This window comes from Anticarsia gemmatalis, chromosome 6 (assembly GCF_050436995.1).
Source record: "Anticarsia gemmatalis isolate Benzon Research Colony breed Stoneville strain chromosome 6, ilAntGemm2 primary, whole genome shotgun sequence".
NCBI classification, from domain to species: Eukaryota; Metazoa; Arthropoda; class Insecta; order Lepidoptera; family Erebidae; genus Anticarsia; species Anticarsia gemmatalis.
In genome coordinates, this window is record NC_134750.1 from 3,896,257 (window position 1) to 3,911,025 (window position 14,769).

Below are 14,769 nucleotides of genomic sequence, written 5' to 3' on the forward strand. Positions count from 1 at the left end.
TTTAAGATTTATACCGTTAATATTTTTCTATTACTATTTATAACTGGTTGAAAATATTCGTGGTATACGTGGTGGTTCGTTCGCAAATAGTTCGCAACAAAATATTTTTGTTTATCACATGAAAATCGTATGTAATTTATAAATACATCGTCGCTACGATTCACTGACCTCTATTCGAACATATTTCGTTGACGTTTAATTTAAATAATGCAGAGGTTACCCTCAAAGTTAATTAATAATTCGTCTGGTATTACGTTACCTATTTTTTGGTTTGTTTTGATGACTCGCTCGGCGAACTCAGTTTGACTTGTAAATACTGAATACACTGCATAAAACACTACCCACTAGTCTGCTTTTACGTCGAAGTCGAATTTGTAAATCGTATTACTACTTCTCAAAAGTAGTCATCACATCAGAAGTAAATGCGCAGCCGCCGCAGTTAGAGAACAGCAGCTATATTTACAGTTTCTATTGCTTATCTATTTATAATAATACAGTTGCTCTATTACCATTACGTTTCGTTTACATAATCGTACACACGGTGCACAAAACAAAACGCGTCATTCCGAATCGGAACATGCCTATTGTGTATTTTTTTTATTCAACAATATCGATTTAAAAGTCAATTCGCATGATGTGCTGAATCGTTTGTCAACGGATGTCGGATCTGGGTCAATGTCCATTTGGTGCATCACTTACCTACTCGGTTCGTGACGTAGTATGTGTACTGCGAACTATTGATAACATACTCCACTTACGTATGTTTGTTTGTAGAGCATCTTATCTATAGTTTGATGTGATAATTCTGTTGATTTGTTGAGTTCGCCGTTTGAATTATTTATTTGCTGATGAGGTACTGTTTCTTTCGAGAGATCAAGATAATAAAGATAGTTATGTTTGTTGATTTGCTCCTAGGCCATTACTTTTATTAAAAATATATTTCCGTAATTTGTAATACTCGTTGTTTAAATGTTTACGCGTTTTTAAGCTAAGACTGCCGTTTTGCGTAAAAATGGTTAGTTTTCGATAGTAAGACCTCACGTACAACGTGCCTAGGACGTAGTCTAAGCAAAAAACATTTAATTGGGTACCTACTTAAAGGAAAATTACAATTTCTTGTTGAATATTCTGCATAATTATTATCCTAGGGTCTGCAAATATACTTGTTAGGCTTTTATACGCTAGTCTGGGAATTCTCGCGATATTGGATCCCATCATGGCCTTTGTTTTATTACGGTGAAGCGCAAGTCTAATTCGATGCAATTAATACCAGTTCCATCCTACCAGCTACGAATGATATTATGTTCTCTTTATATTCTTATGAGAGTAAATTCTTAGTAGTAGTTTGCATAATACTGGGAAGACGTAGTTTCTAGTTACGACCGTAAATCTACGTAAATTGTGTATGCTTGTTGCATGTATTTTATAATTCGATTTAATACTGCAAAGAAACTAGAAATATATAAAATATATTTTCTAGCCTAGTGGACTTGTAAATACTGCTTGCGATCTTGCAAACTATTGCAATAACCCAATCCTCAAGCTCAAAGACTCATAAATAATATATTATCTTCGAATAAGAATTGAATAGGCAAGATAATTTGATACGAAATGACGATGACTAATATGTCTGATTCATTCGCACACGTTCTCACAAGATACAGTCACGAAGCTCTCAAACAAGCTTAATAACGTTGACAATGAACACAATAACTCGACACAAGAACTTACCACAATACCTTCACAATAGACACAAAACTTTGAACTTTACACAAAAGAAAATCTTTGACTTGTTATTTGCCATCTCTCCATACAATTTTACCTCCAAATAAGCATTCTTTTTATCATTTATTTTAACAATTTCTTATTCATATTTACGACTTGGCAACACACTTTTATAATAAACTATGTCAAGGCTTGTTTTAAAAGTAAAATGTGTTCGCGACTCGCGCACCAAATTTTATTTTCCGACAGGTGATACTATTCGACATAGTAAAACAATAAAACTGTTACAATAACATGAATAGTCATTGATTGTGTAATGTTTACATTTAAACTAGTATCCTTGAGCTGACTAAGTCGGTAATATTTCTATAACAATATTACAAAGCGTAATCTTCATATTGTTATTTAAGTACGACTTGTAGACGACTAGTCTGTCGTATTTAAGACATGAAGTCCGCGCATCTGAAAACGCGCCGCCATTTCAGTTCTATTCGTAAGCCATTATAATAATACATTATAGGGTCATTTCGCCTGTTCGCGTCCATTTAGTGCAGTTAGCAAGTTTGAGGGAGAAAACAAAAATGTTGCAGCACTAGTTTCAATTAAAAAAATTATGTAATGTGGTGACTATATAGTCTAGTTTAATATTAACTTTCAATTTCGTTTGTAACATCATGAGTTTTTTTTAAGAAAAGGCAAACCACAGAATTAGGCTTTTCACCTACTTTGCGTCCACAAAATCCAAATTGCGTCCACCCTGGGACTATTTCGCGTCCACCAGCTTAGAAAAGGTATGAGGGGGTGATATTATTAAAGAAATGTAAAGAAACACTAGATCTTATTAATTTATTTATTTATTTAAGAATATACCTAATTATTAAAAAAACCTCTTGGACCTAAAACTTTTCCTGTTTTTGGACAGAAAGCAAAACCGCTTTCGTCTCCATTGAAAATTCATTTTGGATCACTTAAAATATCTTTCTGATTCATATACTTTCCAAATATTATTCAAGTTCTCTAAACCACAATCTGATTGATTCTTCTGTTACTAGGGCTCTAGCTTTATTAATGCCCTCCGCATTCTTAAGCGATTATTCTTTATTTCTGGCCAAAAAAAATTCAATCCACTTTGACCTGGACGGTCATCTTTGAATTTATTTTTAATCTCCCCGTCTCGAATGATTTTCTGAACAGTATCCAATAATTCCTGTTTTTTCACTGGGAATCCACATTTGGATGTGTTGAGAAGCCATTCAACTACCTTTTTTTCACCATCTACACTTAGCGTTGGTTCTGGTCCCGGTTTCTTTACTCCATCTGGTCAGCGCCCACTGATTTTATCCAATATTGTGGTCTTGGGAATTCCATAATCTTTACATACTTGACTTACAGATTTCTTTTTCTCTCGAATGTCGCTTAGAGCTTTCTTCAAATCTTCTTCTGTATAAGTTTCCTTTTCCTTCTTCTTGTTTGACTCTAAAGAACTCATCTTAAACAGAAAAAAGAATTATAGAAAACATTTAATGGACCTACTAGATTTAAAATACTGAATAAAATAAAATATTAATATTCATCCTATTATCAGTATTTTACAAAAAATAAAGCGATTATTTAGTAAAGACGGACGCGATTTGTTACAAGATTATAGCCTATAGGAATAGTGTGCGTCCACGTTTCGATCTATCTTTGTTACTTTTTCTACAATCGTAATAATGTGGACGCAAATTGGGTATTACAATTGTGTAACTTTAATGACAAAATGAACGAAAACCCAATTTGTTTTAATATTTTAATCACTTAAAAATAAACAACTAACTAAAACGTAAATGGATGAGTTCGCGTCCATCGTGGACGCAAAGTGGTAGTTTAATAAATTCAGTGTAGCACTTCGCGTCCACCCTGTTTTAACTATTTAATTGATAAAAAAAAGCAAATTAGTAATTAATATAATTAGTTTATGTTATGATTCATGTCTCGAAACATCTATGTGTCCTCAAGTTCACATAAAACATAAAGAGACTTACCGCCAAACGCACCGTTGCACACTATTTTTTTTACTAAAATCCCACACGTCCGCACTCCGTTGTTGAACAACCAAAATTAACTTTTTTTTTTACAGAGATTAATTAGGCACTCGGAGCTTTTGTCTATATCTGCGTGCTTCGTACAAATTGAGCTATTGACAGTTATAACATTCACGTTCTTCAGTGTGATATTACATTTATTTGCAAGTATTTTTATAGGCAGGTTCGAAAAATGGACGCGATTTGGGTGATGGACGCGATAGGGCGAACTTACCCTACATAACTCATTATAATTGCAAAGTACAAGGTTTAAGCTTATTTTTATCATAATTTATAACTCGAGTTTTTAAGTGGCACTGTTTATTTTCGCCTTCAAAACTTGTCGAACAACTATATCAATTAGACGTGTACTAGTTGAATTATTTCTTCGTGTTCTTTTCGTTTTTTATAGCCGAGCCGTTCAAGAAATGTTTCTCCTTTAATTTCAGGTATTGGTGGAAGCGAAGCCGAAGTCATGAACGTGCATAGGGGTTCTCATTCGCATCAAGCAGGGTAGATTATCACACGTAAGTTTTTTAGTATAAAAGCACACGTGTTCGTCCAGCCGCCGCTGAGAATAGAATACCGGCCCGAGGTCTATAAATAACTAAAGCAATCACATTCAGTGGGTGTCGTAAGGACAAAGGGATTGCATCAGGTAGAGCGGTGTCATACACCTGCCAACATTAATATCCTTTTATACGTGCTATGAGCTATGGGCTGCAGTTGACCCTGGACGTTTATTTGAAACGGAGACAATTGGCAGTTGTATGCAGCGATTGATTTACAATTATGACAGTATTTAAAAGGCTTAAAAGTAAATATTGTTTTTAGATTGCGATTTTACAGTTCTTAAATTATGGATTCTTAGAGATGAACTTGGAAACGAGCATTAAATTGTAAAAAAAAATGTATGAAGACCTTTTAGTTAACAGTTGCAAACCTCGTCTTAAATTAACCGCCTACATCTCGCAAAATTAAATCTGAGCATCCCACAAGTTAAATAAAGCCTCACTTTGCGGTGAATTTTTCTGCCCACTAGGTATTTCCGATCCGTAAACCAATCTTACCGGATATTTATATAAATACCAGCGCGATGTTAACCGATCATCTCGAAGCAATATCGAGTTACCTGCATATTTCCAACTAAACTTAACTATCGGGATCAAATTATAAGTTTATTCTTGTTTTTCTTAGTCATATCGTGAATCTACGGCTCTATTACTTCGATATAAAGTTTTCTGCGAAGTTCTTACTTATGCACTGATATTAAAGTTCTGATAACTTGTAAGGTTATTTGCTGGCATCGTTCTCTACAGATAGCGTAAGATTTGCGTGCACTCTTCTTTAATAACTTTAACTTTCTTGTTTAACCGACCGATTGATGCATCGAACACTTCACTAATGTTCCACCTGTGCAAAGTTTTATCGATACAAAAACCAGTTATGTAAAAGCGAATTCCGGTATCTTTCTATTACACAGCTAAGTAGATTTTCCAGGGGGGTATTCGCATAACGGAATCCATATAAGTGCTCTACGCGTAATTGCATCTTGCAACGCATCAGTGAGCACATGCAACGGCTACGGTTAAAAACAATACATTTACTTGCATTGCTTTATGATTCTATTTGTCAAAACTTTCTTACTGAATACTGATACTATTAAAATGGCGCTGTAAAGTCTCTGCCTGTAGCAAAAATACACGCTAAAACATTATCAGATAATTGTAGTATCTCTCTTTTATAAAGTTGAAAACACAAGTCCCGAGTTAGAGACATTTTATGTGTCGCGGGGGACGTTATAAACACAAATAATGAACATAAACTACGCTCAAAACAACTGTAACGACACACAGAGTTTAACTAAGACTTCTTGTTTCAAACTTGTTACATTGTGTCAACTACAAACGTAGTAAAGTTTTACTAGTTCAGTGTAGTTTCACTTTGATCCAAAACGTTACGAGTTATGACCTTGTTACCTCTTTATTGAACACATTAAAATGCTATTAAGAGAATATTTAACTTCGATTCTTTCTTCCCATTCTGTTAATTCTAAAAATAGTTTGCTCTATTCCCAAATCAAAATAGAAACAGAAAAATGTAAACGAAAGTAGATCTTTCCTAGTAAATTTCAGCCGAATCTTAAGGATAAATACAAGTTTTATGTGTATTGTGTACATAACACATTTCTCTTATCTTATATTTGTTGTTGTGGGCAGCCAAAAAAAGGCAAATACCATACGCAAAGTATAGATAAGATAGCGCAGCACGATAATACTGATTACCATTTCGCCGATTGCAGATATAGAAAGTATCACGAAATTCCGTAGACAGTTTCAAAACAATATCGTTAATCTAAAACTTTATCTATTTAATGTGCATCTACTGTCGTAGGTAAACACATGTGGGGGTTATTGAACCTGTACCTTACAGACGTTCGTCTAGGTGACATTGACCTCTCACGAAATTATAAATACCTTCTGGCTGAGGGTTCGATCGATGTTTCTTCAAACGCTTAGGGGATTACTAACACAAATGGAACTCCTAAAAGTAATTATAAAGGCTGTCTGTAGTCTGGAAGCCGTCTGGAATTTTAATGGACTTTCAGTCTACCTTTCTGTCGGGGTCAAATGTCAGTCGCTACTATAATAAAGGTTTTAACAACATTTTTAAGCGAGTACTTTACGAACTCTATGCTTCTACGTGGATGAAGGTCGTTAGGAGCATAGTTTCCGTGGCCTTCACGACTGTTTAGTATGGCAATCCTTATAAACACAATAATCGTGCAAATTGTATGTCCATTATAGTGAGCAATTACTCGTGACAAAGACACTGTACTGACAGATTGTTTTATACTATTGTTAGTGTTCGACATAGATTGTTGCCTTATACGTGTGGGCATAGAGTACCTGTCTATTTCATTTAAAGACTATACCTATTCTAATCTGTTTATGAATTCGTCTTCAGAAGAAGATTATCATTTTTAAACTAGTCTTGATAAAAAAATAGTCTACCTTCTACTTCTGCCCGGTTTCTTATGTACATTTAGCAGTAGTTTATCTATTCAATAGCGTTTAAGCCGTTTTATAAACATGACAGTTTGAATAGATAAACTATCGCTAAATGTGCTTCAGAAACCGGGCATTACTGCAATATACCTACATACTTTCGATTGCTTTTTTTTGCAATTCTGTTCAACAGTTTTGAATATTACCTTGTACAATCAAGCAATAAGTACTTACCCGAGGTTCAACCCTGTACGATTACTCTCAGTACTGTAGACCCTCTACTGTAGCCTCAGTACAGTTGGCAAGACAGCCACAATCGATACCGTCGCGTGGAGACCAGCTTCCGCCCGGGAACGCACTATGTGTAACGCGTTCGATACCTGTGCTATTTATAATGCGTGTTCGGTTTCATGCAGTTAAACATTGTTGCCTATTCTGTAATAGTTATCTAATTTTACCATTAACATTAAACGACAAGGCTTATAGTTGTAGTATTAAAGCTTGTATTGAATATAAATGTTATAAAAATCTTACAATTACGAATAATATAAAAATGGTGAGCGTGTTTTTTATTCAAATATTAGAATTCTGCGCACATACAGTAAAAAAACATAAAAAGACTGAGCTTATATTAAGTCTATTTGTCAGTACGATATACGTTTCAAGCAATAATTGTCATTTGCGAAATTCTGTATATATTCTGTCTATGTACTCGTACTGTAGATAATCTGTACTGTCGAACGTCGAGAATTTGACATTTAAAATGTACTGTCAAAATAGTTCTTACGCAGCCCGGTAGAGGTGTTAAAAAGATATTCGTGCAAAAATTCTCGATAGCTTGCCAGTTGTGGGTAGTCGATAGTACTCGATAGTAGTAGAGAATCGAGCTACTGTACTCAAAACATAAATAACTTTAACGCATAAAATAGACATTTTCCCGCTTATCGGCGAGTGAAAACAAAGCGGCATCAAGTGCTTAGTATGCGTTTCGTGATGATAGTCGCACTCGAACTGTGATAGCAATAACACAAAATAAACACAGTATTAATGTCTCGTGCTCAAAGATACACTATCATTTAAGCTGTTTCAATTGTTGTTTGTATTTCGCAGATGTTTGGAAGCCTGCCTGGTAAATGGCAATAGCCTCGTTCTCTATTACATACTAGAAATAACTAGTGAAATTCTAATGCCAGTGCAATAAAACGACAATCGTTGTTTTTTATTTAGTTAGATAAAGAAAGATTATTTACGCTGTTTACTGTCTCGCTTTAAATATTCTGATAACCCCATTTTTAATCAGATTATACCGTATTTTAATTTAACTTGAGATGTTCTTTTATATCTTCTTCTTCATATAATATTATACATAATTATTTAAATTAGCAACTGTAGTTTTCCCTCGTAATTCTCATGTACCGTTATTTTGTCGTTATAAATTCAGAAAAGTAATTACCTTGGTATTTTTGCGGCGCTATAAATACAGAATTATAATATTGCACGTCAATATAAAACAGTTTAAAAATAGTATCATCTAAACATTATTTAATTTTGAAGGCATTATAATGGCTCATCATTAAGTTAGTTTCTCTATATATTTTTGCGTGTAATTATATATTTTATGTTGATTTAACTGCCTCTTAGTAAAATTATAATACCGTTTTTCACTTTAATTAGTTTGTTGTTCAAGCAGTAGTTTTAAAGTAAATGAAGTCGGTTTAATTTCGTCGCTTTTGTTAAATAATTTTTTTTGCAGATTTGCCAAGGTTAAAGGTTGATAGACTTAAATTTTGTACGATAAATGTAGTTCAAACTAATGAAAAACTACGATTAAAATACCGAATTCCTTAAATGTATAATTTTTGTCAATATTCATAACAAAAACATATTAAATATTTGTTTCATGGTTTATTTATTCAATTTAATTTAAACATGTCGGTGCTCAGTATAAATGATACAGAACTGGTAAACAATAAACATCGGTAGGTTAATAATACGAAGTGACAGCACAAACATGGCAACTTGTTTAGCAGGAATACTGGCCTCTAAAGAGAATCGTTAATTAATTGTGCGAGGTCTTTGACATTCAATCGTATGAAGGTCAGTTAACTTTTAAGCAAAATTTATGCGGAAGTTGTAAGAGTGTGCGTAATATCGCGAGGTTATACTATCGTGTGCATGTGTGGGTGCGGGGGCGAAGTACGCTCAAGGGCAGCCGCCGGGTAACGACCCAACCACGCACCTTCGACAAGTCGTGCGTTCAATACCGATATCGGCATTTACTCGCACACTCGCCATTGATGAGAATCACATTTATTTGCATTGCATACCGCAACTATGGTAATATTTGGTCACTTTATTTGAGGTTTTCAATCTACTTTGTTGTTACAGGCGGTGCTCAGAGGAGACGGAGTATGGACATCAAAAATGTACTGCTGGAGGGAACGCGCCAGTACTTCATGGGGCTGCCGAAGCAGGCACAGGCGGAAGGCTCCGGACAACCGCTGTGGCCTGCCGGTGCTCCACTACCTGAGGAGGGGACTCCAGCGCAATCCGGCGCACCAGCCCCGTCTTCACGCCCACCTTCCGCTGCAGCAGCACCGCCTTCCGTCCCGACTTCTATGCCAATAGCGTCACTGCCGCGGCCGCCCTCTGAACCAATAGAACCAGAACCGCATATCATCCATAAAGCCACCGTGATGCGGGAAGCCGCTGAGAAACGACGTGAACAACCTGAAATTGAGGACGACGAAGACGCAGCAGGCACACTCTCACCGCCATCACATATAATACGTAAGCCACCGAGAACACTGCCGTCACCGGCTCCCGCGCCGGCCGCTCCGTGCCCATCACCGGCTCGACCGCCGTCAGCCGCGCCATTACCTCCCCCGGCGGCCCCCGAACCACAGTTGGAGGCTCCAGCCCAGTACCGCGCACCGGTGCATCGTGTGCAAACACCGACGGCAAGACAACCTGATCACTATGCTTCAGGCCGCCCACCAGATCCGTACACTACATCGCGGCCTCCTGAACAATATGTACGTTATCATTACGACGCAAATATATCCGAAGGAAGCAGGAATTCCCACGGACCAGCAGCTTCGCCGCAGCCCTCGACACATTCGCGCCAAAGCCCTCAAACATACGCAAGGTTATCGGGATCGATGCCGCAACACTCAGCTTCCAGATTGCGTGATGTAGCCGCTCAGAGTCCGCCTACACAGCGGTACTCAATGCCACCTGCGCAGCCGCCGCCTCCACCAAATGATCGAGTTCCGCCCATACATCACCCACAGGCGGCGCCCCAGACTCAGAGGCAGCACCCAACTGACGCTCGGACAGCGCATATGTATGCAACCTTACAGCCGCGTCGAGAACCTTCACCTTATCACACCTCGCGGACATCGAGTCATTACGATAGACACCCGGTTGTGCCACAACGAAAATATGATCCTCAACAATCATATCCAAGTTACCGGCCTTCACCGACTGCGCAGCCAGTTCAAAGTCATAGAGTTGATACTCACCATCAAGCACAATATAAGCACCCAGCGATTGACGTAGTGAGCGGACATTATCCACCGAGAACCCAGGAGCGTACACCAGTGCCCATTCCGCCACACCCGCACGACACATCACGCTTACCATCACGCGCTGACTATCCTAATATGAGTAGATCAGTGGACGCCAGAAGCGGGTATCATTATCAGACGCCTTCGACATCAACGTCCAGATACGGGCCAACTGCACCCGTACCAGTTGTCCACAGTCAGTCAACACAATCCAGATCAGCCTATCGTCCAGCTGCTACGCCTAAAACCAGCTACGAGTATCCTCCAGGAACACCTGTGCAGACATCGCCTGCGAGGTCTGCGGTCAAACCAGGTTACCCCAATCAGCAAGCACGCATGACGGTCTCTGTAACATCGCTGGTCAATCAGATGAATCAGACTAAACAAAAGCAAGACCCGCCTGCTGGAATATCGCAAGCTAATCAAACTAAGCAGAAACGAGAATCACCCTTAGATTTATCTGTAAAAACTGTCAAAAACACTGCCGACTCGTCGACCACACAAGACGATGTAATTGACTCGGCGACAGCAGAAACCAAGATGTTGGCATTGTCTCATCGACCTTCTTCCTCCAGTAGTCGTCATGCGCACTTACCTACAAACAGTTATGTAGGCTCTCACAAAGTAGATTTTGCGCCTAATTTTACACAATACGGTGACAGAAATAGCGCTCACAATTACGCGACCCCGTCACAATCTGGGCATGGCATTCGATATAATGGTGCATATGATACTCGTCGCCCTGTAATACCTGAAGGTTATCCTGTTGAATCTCCTCACCACTACCAGGAGCGTCCTAAGTATGCCGCCCCGGCCAGAACCGAATATGTACATAAAATTGATCTCACAAGGGCTGTCAATGATCAACGGCACCCAGAAAGCAGAGTGCGGGACGATCGGCATTTTATTATAGAAGAGAGGAAACGTCCTGCTGGTCCCATTGTTAGTAACATTCCTGAAAAAATACTTCGTCATGAAACTTGGACTGCAGACAGCCGGATAGAGCATCTGAGTCCGTCAGCTCGAGAACAACGAGAGCTCATGAAGCATCCTGTTTACAGCTACGCCAGCTACAAAAATCTTGAGGGCTACCAAAATGAACACAAAAGACCTCTCATTCCTAATGTGTATCGCGAACATCACACTCACACACCTCATCGTTATCCTAATAGTCCGTACCACCCGGAACTAGCAGCTCGTGAATCGAGCGACTACCACGCCTACTATCACGACAAAAATCCGTCTGTTAATAGCCGTCATCACGTTATACAGAAAATTCCGAGCCATAGAGATATACATCCACATCATTATGAACCCCCCAGTGGTATACCTGCTGATAAAAGGGTATTAAGTATACTAAGAAATAGCTTAGAAACTAAGCAATCTGCTTTCACAGAGCCACCTCGACCAAACAAACAACTCAGATCACCAGATCTCATTGTAATAGATGATGCGGAAGATTCTATTATAGAAATCACTGATCTTACAAAAGACAACGAGACAGAGACTGTTAAAAGTGTTGTGAAGCCACATTTGAATATTACGCCGAACTTAAATCAACACATTCAAATGCCTAAAGCTGTCGATTCGATATCGAGAGACTCTGATTACAATAATAGTCCTGATCCGAAACGTAGGTCTCCTGAAAACGACGTTGCGTCCAGAATAAGAACAAAGGCTGAACTAAAAGTAATGCCGCCCTCGCAGGATAGTATTCCGAAGCCTGAGACAAAGGCACCGCCTCCAGAGAATGAAAAATTGAAGATGCTTCCACGTAAAACTCACTTATTTAATCAAATAAGGGAAGATAATCTTAGATTAGAGTCTGTCATAAAGAACGAAGAGCCAGTCGAACCTATTATTCCAGAAGTTAAGACTGAGCCAATGAACATAGAAGAAATTGAAAAAGATGCCGAGATATCTATTAAAACAGAAACCATTTTGGAAAGTTTAGAACCAGAAGGCATGGATGTTGCTAATGATGCTCCTTTTGAAGATTTAGATTGGGCCAATGCCTGTGATAGCTTTATGGAACAATTGAAAACTGGGTGTCATAAAAAGAAGACTCACAGGAAACGCATTGACACAACTGAAAATGATATTGAAAGCAAAACAGTAACAAAGTCCCAGAGTATAGACTCCGTTGCTACCAATGCCGAACCTAGTTCAGAAGGCAATGCACCAGAGACTGTACAGAACCCTGTTGCAGAAATAATACCGGCTGTAGTCATTAAACAAGAACCTATGGATGAAGACGAAATTATTGATACAAATCAAAATGAAACGTTACCATTAGAACAAGAGGTTGTACCAGAACCAAAAGTTCCAGAGACTAAAGTAATTCCAGAAAAACCAGCCTCTAAGAGTGACAAGGGCAAATCGGATAAAAAGAATGATAAAGAGAAGCAATCTGAGAAATCTACCAAAGTTGACAGAAGGTTCAAAGCTAAAGTAAAAATTGAGAAAACGGAGTCGTCTTCCTCATCACAAACAACTAAAAAAGATGCGAAAGAAAAACCAGTCATTAAAACTGTGATAAAAGAAGAATCAGAGTCAACGGACGATGATGAACCTCTTATAAAGAGTAAAATTCTTAAAGAAAAAGAGCAGAACGAACGCCTCAAGAATCAATTATTAAAAGATTTGTCCGAGAAATCCGCTTATGTTAAGCTCGAGTGTTGTGATGTAGATGTAAACAAAAATACTCGGAAATCATTAGACTCCACTGTAAAAGACAAAGAAGAAAAGCAGCCTAAGGGAAAATTAACCCGGCAAGCTTCGAGGTCAAAAGGAAAAGTTTCAGTCGATAACAATAAAAATGAAAAACAAGATGGTAATTCAAGTTCCGACAGCGATGATGATGTAACTGTTGCCAGTAGACTTCGAGTGCGCAAAAGTGTGAAGTCCGAAGATAATAAAGCCACATCTACACCAAAAACACCTGTGAAGTCAACCCCTGTCAAGAAACAAGATAACAGTAGTGCAAGTAATAGTTCTACGCCAGTGCGAAAACCAACATTTGGCGATAATTCATACTTTCACCCGGGCTGGGAAGAAGAACTATACAGATACAAACGTTCCCTCCGCATGCCTACTAGACTTATTGCGATACCAAGGGGACGTTCTGGCGGGCCATTCGTGCGAGGATCGGGAGCTCTCTTTACCAGGGGCTCTACTTCCTTGCCTGATTTAGACCCGGCTCCTCTCTCCCCAGCTCCATCATCAGCACCGTCAGCTGCTACAGACGACCTGTACGCGAGACGTCCTGATAAACTTACGCTTGATAGTGATTTAGATTCCAATTCAAGCTACTCAGGGCCGAAGAAATTATATTATGACTCGGAAGCTTCAACGTCTACAGTATTCTCCTCGAAAGTTAAAAAGAAAAGCAGTTCTATTGCTGACGTACTCATTCAAAAATATGGCAAAAAGGAAGACTCAAAAAAGGAGAAGAAATCAAAAGACAAAGATGATAAATCACCTAAAGTAATACCAAAAAAGTCAAGTGAGTTGTTACCGACGCCTAGTTTGGGTTTAGTAAAAAATGGCAACAAAGGCAGTTACAACGTTAAAAAAGAAAAATTGATGGAAGATATTTATTATTTAGGTGCTTTTAGGAAAGAGACTGTAACTGCGTTTCGAAACTCATTTATCAAAGACACAGATGGTTTAATTGGTGCCACTGAAGAATTCGCACCCGTAGTACTAAAATCTAGAACTAGGACTGAGAGCAGAGTGTTAAAACAACGTGCCACCATTAAAGAGGTGTTTGGTGATGAACGGCCTGCGTCGGCGCCTCCGACTTCATGTAGGGAGGAAGAAGCACTTGAAGAGAAGGAAGAAAAAGTTGTGGAAATTAAGAAAGAGCCTACAGAACCAACTAAACCAAAATTCAAACCCAAAAAAATACTGAAGGATAAACTTAAAAGACGATCGAGCTCTATTAGGGACGGTCTTCGAAGTACTAAATCCTTGAAAAGAAATGATGCTAAGGGCCGTCTGCTACGCTTAAAAAAGCGAAACAGTTTAATGAAATCTCTCAATAGCAAAAGAATGAAGGAAATGTCGGCGAACAAACACAAAAACGAGAATTCATCGCCAGAAGAAAAAGATAAAACTAAAATAGAAGGCAGTTCTCTGGGACCTTCGGAGGGAAATACGAAGAGGCGCTTGAAGCGTCTTTTTGGACGAAGAAAATTTAGTTCTGGATTTGATTATATCCGTAAGAAGAAGAAAATAATTCGTCGTGATGATACAAGTCCAAAAATTCGCAGACCAGCTGCCAAACCGAGCCCTGAATCTGTTCACGATATTCACAAAGAAATTAAAGGCTGGTTCATAAACAAGAGCATTGGAGAAACTCACCTTCATCGGGCTGCAAGATTGGGCTACACTGTAAGTGTT

General features: G+C 38.5%; 1 protein-coding gene across 3 annotated transcripts in view; it reads left to right on the forward strand.

Moving 5' to 3' along the window:
* Positions 1 to 14,769, forward strand: part of LOC142973514 (uncharacterized) — a 59,818-nt gene that overhangs the window by 41,803 nt on the left and 3,246 nt on the right. For 2 of the 3 annotated variants that reach the window (XM_076115301.1, XM_076115302.1), the window contains 2 exons: positions 4,238 to 4,315; positions 9,185 to 14,760. In XM_076115301.1, coding sequence (XP_075971416.1) covers positions 9,208 to 14,760 — 5,553 coding nt within the window. In that variant the 5' untranslated portion in view covers positions 4,238 to 4,315; positions 9,185 to 9,207. The remainder of the gene's footprint in view (positions 1 to 4,237; positions 4,316 to 9,184; positions 14,761 to 14,769) is intronic. The other variant, XM_076115303.1, reaches the window with a different exon arrangement.